We start from the raw sequence: 8336 nt of genomic DNA, 5'->3' as shown, positions 1-8336 counted from the left end.
CCAGAATACAACTTCCAATAATAAATAGATCATGTCTTCCACCAATGAATTTATCCACAAATTCATTCTAAGCTACCATTTACATTCTATTGAGATAAAAAAACAAGAATTACATCCTTACACAAATGTGGAGCATCAACAGCAACATCAACAAAACTTGCAGCATCAACAAAACTTGCAGTACAACAAAACCTGCAGAATCACTAGCAGCATCAACAAAACCTGCATTACAACAAAACCTGCAGCATCAACAACTTGGATTTGAAGTATTTTAAAAATTTATAAATTTTAACGAAGTTATTCAATTTAGTCCATCATTTTTCGTCCAAAAACTTCATTTTTCTAAAATTGGTGAAGATGAGAAGATCTGCAAGTCTAAAAAAGTGTCTTCAATATAAGAATGTAAAAGATCAACAGGAAGTCTAAATAAAAAAGTATAAGGACACTATTTAGTTGAAGAAGCAAACACAATATCATTGTTCAAAGACAAAGCACAACTTCATAACCAAAACACCAACAGAACAAGGAAATATAAGAAGACGACACAGAGCGCCAAACATAAGGAACAAACCATTTCCCCTTATTCCACACAACAAGACGTAAACTTTCTCATAACTGGCTAAACAAAAAAAAAAAATAAAAACTAGAAACGGTAAAAAATAAAAACCAACGTATAGGCAGAGAGATACCACAATAAAAAAAGAAGTGCAGTAAAACATTCTTACTCAGCATTTTGAAGCCATTCGATGAATGGCTTTACATGCTTCCAGATATGAGAACTTTTGTTAGCACCAGCCACACCCTGCTGGTAATACTCAAGCACGAATTCCTCCTCTATAACATCGCCGTCGTATAAGGATTTCAGGACTAGAGCAACCTCCTTACCTGCTTCAGTAAAAAAAATACTAATAATAATAATAAAGTATTAGTTTGCTTAATAAATTATCAACTACCAATAAAATTAAACTACCACAGTTGCCAGTCATCCACCTACAGTGAAAGTCATACAAACGTTTTGAAAAGTTGTCCATAGACTAGTCACTTAAAACATTCTTCAACATCCAAGGTTACATCTTTTGAACATGTCAGCTCAAATGTTACTCCTACATCCCCAAACTACAAGCAGCTAACAGCAATAGCTAAGCAATGTTTCAGACATAACAATAAAGGATAATTATGAAAATCTCCACTGGCTTAGAACAAATCATCACTGTCATGTATAGATTAAATTCCGTTTTTCATCCAGGTAGAAGCAGACTCGCCCTCTTCTTGATTGGTAAAGTTGCTAAGTTCTTTGGTACATTCAACAGACATCCTGGGTGACCGTGCTTCGAAAACCTCTAGAACGATACTGGGGTTTAACCAGTCCTCAGCTGCAGAGAATCAGAATTGACAAGAAAATCAATAAATAATTAATCAGTCCTTATGATTTTTATCATGTATTCATGTAGGACTTTCAAATATTTCTCTCGTTTTTATAACTAGCATTTACATTCTATTGAGACAAAAAAAACAAGAATTACATCCTTACACAAATCGGCCAACAAAACTTGCCCATTGAGTCCGAATTACGTCGATCTCTCCTTGCGTATATGCATCTTTTGTATTGAACTACAAAAAGGAAAAGAAAAAAGATAAACCCAACATAAGTTTACGTCCATTTATTAAATTAAAGCTAGCACTATATAAAAAAATAAATAATTTACGTACGAGGCTAGTAATGGGAGTAGTAGGATTATGCACTATTTCATGTATATACTTTTGCACATAGTACCCGCATCCTACGGAATCTAATTGACGAGGGCACTGCATATAAAGTTGAAAACAATTGTTAAATTGTTATAAAGAAGTCGAATGAACATATAAAGTTGAAAACAATTGTTAAATTTACTTTTACAGGTTTCCATTTTGGAGAAGACCGATAGTATTGGAGATCGTGCTTGGCGTGCCATGTTTTCAATTCACTAAATAGTTTTAAAACATTAGTTAAACATAAATACTTCAATTAAGAGCTAAGAAAGTTCAATTATACTTACATATTTATAACTCCATGAAAATCCTCTTGAACCTTGCTTCGAAGAGAATCCAAAACATAAACACAGTTTTCTTGTAGATTGATTACAATCAATATCCAATGATAACTATAATAAGCAATAATTTTGAAATATTAGTACGTGTATAATGTAAATTAGCCACAACATAAACACAATTTACTTACCCTGTGTTATATGGAATGAGGACTATTTGGTCTAAATTAGCCAATTCTAGTTGATTGGCTAAATTTCTGAATCGGATATCTTGAGACTTCACGTGTGGCGATATTCTTGATTGATCAATTACAAAAAACTTCTTCGTAATATCACGACCACATTCATCCCAAAGAGACCTAAACAAAGTAAAAGTTATTATTTATCAACATGAAACAAAGTATACATGAGTGAATTTAGATGAGTAATACTTACGCAATGTACGTCAAAATACACATGTAGCCTATTTCAACCATATTGCAATATTGGAGCAGATCATCACGGCCTAAATAAATAAATTTGTCTCTTCCAAATATATGCTCGTCCAAAGAGATACGGATCATGTCTACATCGTTCATGTTATGCATGGCATGTCCGTTCAATAATTTGATAGTACCTTTAGCATTAGCATATTTGGAGGACTAGCTGAAGCTCTTAATTGGTGAATGATCCTACCATAACCAAAGTTACAAAAATTCAAAGTAGGAAAAATAATAAATAACTAAACTCATAAACTGAAAAGGAAACATACTTTTTTCTCGTTACCCATAACTACAAGTTCACGAGGCCATTTTACGAAGTTGCCCATTGCTTGCTTTAAGAACTCTATTTTACCCTTCACAAGAATTGGTATAGGCAAATCTTCTCCAATGACAATGTCAATCAAAACTTTCACGATTAAGCATGACACATCATCATCAAATGTTGCGACTACTGCAACAATATTATCTACAATTCCTATAGCCAAGTGGCATGGTGTCCCCTTAACAAATTTAAAAGAACTTATGTCATGCATGGTTAAGCACGTACAATATGATTAAAATTTAAAAGTCACAATAAATAAATTACCTCCAAATCTTCTTTAGACATCTTCTCAGTATCTTCTTCTTTAAACATCTTCTCAGTATCTTCTTTAGATGCACTTAGTGCAACACTTCCAATAGATGATTTGGACTGATGAGATTGTTTACTGTTAGTTCTTTCTCTTGACATTTTACCATGTCGAACAATTTTTTAACTAGGGTCTCCTTCAATTTCTTGGCTCATAGAGGACTTTGGTTTTACTAATTTGAAATATTGAGAATGGGAAACCAAATCACCCATTCCTCTAATACACCCACAATGTTCTTCCGTACCCAATGCTTCGGTGAGAACATCTTCACCTTCATGAACTTCAGCCAATTTATCCTGTAAAACATATTACAATTTTCACACAATATCTATATCATCTTAAACTTATATATATGTCATCTTAAATTTTGCATAATATATACTTACAATCCGATTGGCACATTCTCGAGTAACTTCATCAAAGTATTCATTATTCTTTCCTTTCCTTTTCTTGCTTCTTTCTATAAAGTCGCCCGATAAGAAGGGTCATTCGATAGGTTCTACATGAACATACATATTTAATTAGCATAAACATATTAGAATAAAAATATTTAATTTAAGTCGAATAACTCACTAATTCTTGGGCAAGATTCGCATAGCCCTTCCGAGAAATGTGGTGATTATATACACATTTCGCACGTCTTTCTTTTTGAACACGACTGATTTTTTGTACAACAAATCTAGTTGAAGTTACCTATCAAAAAAATGATAATGTTGACATGTAATTTATTGTGAATGACTTACCTCCCATTCTTCACTCAATCGTTCGTTGACAAACGATGTCCAATGATCTTGCTCTATATGAGAATATTGTTGCGGTGGAAATTGCAAGACCGAAGGTTCATTCTTAAATGGAAGTATAAACTTTTGAGTCAACGTTGTCTTGAAAGTCCGAAACTTCCTAGATACAGACATTAGTATACAATGTTTGGACTTAGAGTCCACATTGAACGACATCTGCACAATGAAAAAAATAGTTAAACAATAAACTAATAAACTACTGTGCACATGAATTAAAAGTTTAGAGAACATATCGCTACACAATCAATGGTTTTGGACCAAATTCTAATTCTTGTGCGCCATTAAAAGCTTTCTTTTGTTTCCTATATGGATGATGGTGGGGTAGAAACTTGTGATGCCCGAGATATGCCATCCTCTTCCCTTTTGGTAAATAAGTGGATGAAGTATTCTCTCCACAAATTGGACATGCATGATATCTTTTAACCGTACAACCACACAAGTTACCATACGCAGGAAAATCATTAATGGTCCATAATAAAATGGCTTTAAGCATGAAACGTTGTTCTTCATATGCATCGTAACATTCTACCCCATCTTTCCAAGTTTTTTCAAGTCATCTACTAACGGAGCTAAATAAACATCTATGTCATTTCCCGGTTGTTTAGGACCAGATATTAGTGCAGTCAACATAAAAAAATTTTGCTTCATTCACAACCATGGAGGTAGATTGTACGTCACTAACATCACTGGCCAACAACTATATCTACTACTCAGATCTCCATGCGGATTTACCCCATCTGTCGAAAGAGCAAGACGAAGATTTCTAGGTTCTGACCCAAACTCTGGCCAAAATTATCTATTTTTTTCCACGATAGGGCATCTTTGGGATGTTTTAATAAACCATCTGTTTCTTTTTTGTTAGCATGCCACGTCAATAAACTTGTTGTCTCTTTACTTTGAAACATTCTTTCAAATCTTGGAATTGGGGGGAAATACCACATGACTTTTGCTGGGATATTCTTAGCCTTTTCGTTTAAATTTTTTTAAAGCTTCCATCTTGACGTACCACAAATGGGGCATACATTTGCATTAGAGAGTTCTTTTCTAAACAAGCAACAATCATTTCTACATGCATGAATCTTCTCGTACTTCATTCCAAGAGTACCCAACATCTTTTTTGCTTCATAAGTAGAAGTTGGAATTTCATTAGGACTAGGTAATATGTCATAAATTAATTCCAACAACTCAGTGAAACTCTTATCGCTCCATCCAAATTTAGCTTTTAAATTATATAACTTTACCAATGTAGATATTTTGGAAAAAGTTTTACAATTTGGGTACAATGGTTTCTTCGCATCATCTAATAATTCTTCAAAATTATCGGATTTTCCACTAAAATAGTTATTGTATGCAGCCTCAAACATTCCAATTGTGTCATCAATATCAACATCATCCTCATCAGCTTCGTCTCTTTCACTGGTAGACACATTTTCATTGTTCCTCTTAATCGGTAATGATTCACCATGAAAAATCCATGTCTGATAACTTTGATCTATACCATTAAAAAATAAGTGTTCTCTTATTTTGTTCACATCTAGAGTCTTTGCATTAGCACACTTCAAACATGGACAACTCATGACATTCGATATTTTTGAATGTTGTAAACAATTTTTAATAAACACCTCGACCTCTAAACCATATTCAGCTGACATTCTATTCATTTTCATCCATGACTTATCCATGATTGTAAAATATGCAACTTAATCTACAAAAAAAAAAAAAATAATAATAAAAATAACAAGGAAAAATTTAAAAGCATAAAATTATGATTGAAAAATATGCAACTTCAACATATTTAGAACAACTAGACTTTTAAGATAAGCATCTTATAAATATTACCTTGTCCTTATTATTAATGTTGTTATGAAGTCCTTTTTGTGTTGGGTGCACCTTATCCACTTGTCAACCTTCTTAAAACATGTCCAATGCAATCTTCCTATCTTCCTTCCAAATCCCCAAGAATCAAAATTTAGCCTTACACGTCAAACTTGAACCTAACAAATGAAAAACTTCACTCAAAATCAAGTATTGAATCAAAACAAATATCACAATAAACCGTGTCCTTAGACTGTGTTTCGTATGAGTCAATATCAAGGACTCAGTTCCTATCGACGAAAAGAAAAATTAAAAAACAAAAACTCAGCAAAGTTCAAAATTCCATCAATCCAAATAAATATCACAATAAACCATGTCCTTAGAGTTAGATTCTTTCTATAAATACTTCAAGAAAAGCTAACAATGAATACAAAACAACGATAACTAGCATGAGAAGCAACATAATGTAGTCCCCAAACATCACAATGTATTAGTTAAAAAAACATAAGCAACAACATGTTTATTTGATGCAAAAGACAAATGCTTTTGGTCTAGCCAGTGGGCATACATCACAAGTAGTTGGCAAATATGAAACATTGTCCAAAACATACCATCCATGAGATAAGCTAGCCTTGCCAATTGTGGTCAAAGACGACTTGTCCTAAAGAACACAATTGTTACCATCAAATTTAATAGTAATAGTAATTGTAGTGTTAATGCACTGATGAAGCTGAGATTGAAAGCAAAAGCGGGATATACAAAACATCAGTCAAGACAATATATGTAATGAGACAAACATCCCCAACAAAATCCACATGACGTGAGAACCATTAGGCAAAGAAACAGAAACCCCAACAAAATCCACCTGAGATTGAAACCACCGGACGGAGACCGATGGAGACCGATTCAGAAACAGTCAAACAGATTCAATAAAATCCAACAAAATCCATTCAACATTCATATCCATTCGAAACAGTCAAACAGATTCAACAAAATCCAACAAGATCCATTCAACATTCATATCCATTCAGAAACAGTCAAACAAATTCAACAAAATCCAACAAGATCTGAATGCAAACAAGAAAAAAACAAAAATAATAAAGCTGAAAATGAGACTGATGAAATTTCTTTTTGAAAAATAAGAATGGTAACTTTCAGGTGGTGCGAAATGCAATCAAGAGGGCAAACGAAATGCAATCAGAAAATTATGGGATGCAATTCGTTTGTGAGCAGAAATTTGACAGAGGATATACCTGCGATGGAGAAGCTTGGATGAAGACGACAGAGGATATACCTGTGTTTATAAACATAAACGTTTATAAACATAATCAAATGACAGAGGAAGACAACCCCACCTGAAGGCAAACGAAAATTTTGTTCAAATATACCTGCGATGGAGAAGCTTGGATGACGAGCTTGTTTCCGATGACCACTCGATGAAGACAACCCCACCTGAAGGCAAACGGCCGACTAGCAGCTACTGAGAGAGGAAATTTTAGGGCACTACGAGAGAGCTTCGACGGCTTTGACGACATTGCAGTACGTTTGGTAAAGTGAGAGAGCTGAGAGATGAAAGTTAGGGCACGCGCGAGAGGGAAATCAAAATTTAATTTTGATAAATTTTTTTAAAAAAAACAAAATAAAATAAATAATGGGAGGCCTTCAATGTCGGTTTTAAACCGACATTGTAGGCCATCTTCAATGTCAGTTTATAACCGACATTGAAGATCCGTTTTTTTCAACTGACATAATACATCCAATAATGTTATTTTCAACCGACATTGAAGCCCGACTTTCTTCTAGTGAGAATTTTGAATTGTAAGAGAGAGCGAGATTGTAAGAGAGAGCATTAATAATCATTAATGAAAGAATAACAACAATAACAGAATTTTGAATTGTAAGAGAGAGCGAGATTCTGAGCGAGATTGTAAGAGAGAACGAGATTGAGAGGGCGAGATTGTAAGAGAAAGCGAGATTGAGAGCGAGATTGTAAGCGAAAGCGAGATTGAGATTGAGAGAGCGAGATTGTAAGCGAAAGCGAGATTGAGATTGAGAGAGCGAGATTGTGAGCGAGAGTGAGATTGAGTTTAATTTGTTGTTATTTTAATTTGAAAAGTTTAATTTGTTTTTATTTTTAAAAATAATTATAAAAACTTTAATTTATTGTTATGTTTAAAAATAGTTATAAAAAGTTTAATTTATTGTTATGTTTAAAAAGTTGATGTTCATAAAATTTAAAAAGTTTATGTTTATAAACTAAAAAATTTAATATTTTTTAATATACTTCTTATAAAAAGTATAATACAAAAGATTGATGTTTGTCTTTTTTTTTTTTTTTTTTTTTTAGAAAATGGCAGACAAATGCTTGAGATTTTTGTTGTTTACAAATGGTAATATGATTCATACAAAAAAGTTGTACATTATTAGTTTAATTAACTTGTACATTATTCTTCTAATTAAGTTGTACATTATTCTTCTAATTAAGTTATACATTATTCTTCTAATTAAGTTGTACATTATTCTTCAAATTGAGAAACAAATATTTTTTTAATTGAGAAATAAATATATTTTTTTTTTCAGATC

The 8336-nt window shown here is 32.8% G+C and overlaps 1 protein-coding gene across 1 annotated transcript; it reads right to left on the bottom strand.

Moving 5' to 3' along the window:
- Positions 1-1527: 1527 nt before the first annotated feature.
- On the bottom strand, positions 1528-2614 carry LOC150037732 (uncharacterized). Its single transcript, XM_090311290.1, has 6 exons — positions 2463-2614; positions 2219-2386; positions 2037-2141; positions 1892-1964; positions 1711-1806; positions 1528-1611 (listed from the first exon to the last, which is right to left on the bottom strand). Exons 1-6 carry the CDS (start codon positions 2612-2614, stop codon positions 1528-1530), a joined length of 678 nt encoding a protein of 225 aa, XP_090167416.1.
- Positions 2615-8336: the final 5722 nt, after the last annotated feature.

Source organism: Benincasa hispida, chromosome 2, assembly GCF_027475165.1.
Source record: "Benincasa hispida cultivar pf3 chromosome 2, pf3_genome.v1.1, whole genome shotgun sequence".
NCBI lineage: Eukaryota > Viridiplantae > Streptophyta > Magnoliopsida > Cucurbitales > Cucurbitaceae > Benincasa > Benincasa hispida.
The sequence above is the reverse complement of the archived record's forward strand: the minus strand, read 5'-3'. Positions and strand labels throughout refer to the sequence as shown.

What these genes read in the sequence shown, in the direction of transcription:
- LOC150037732 (XM_090311290.1), bottom strand. Translation starts at nt 2,614, where the DNA reads ATGCATAACATGAACGATGTAGACATGATCCGTATCTCTTTGGACGAG. An exon ending in TGTATTTTGACGTACATTGC is followed by an intron (nt 2,387 to 2,462) that starts GTAAGTATTACT and finishes TACTTTGTTTAG; the next exon opens with GTCTCTTTGGGATGAATGTG. An exon ending in CTCATTCCATATAACACAGG is followed by an intron (nt 2,142 to 2,218) that starts GTAAGTAAATTG and finishes TGCTTATTATAG; the next exon opens with TTATCATTGGATATTGATTG.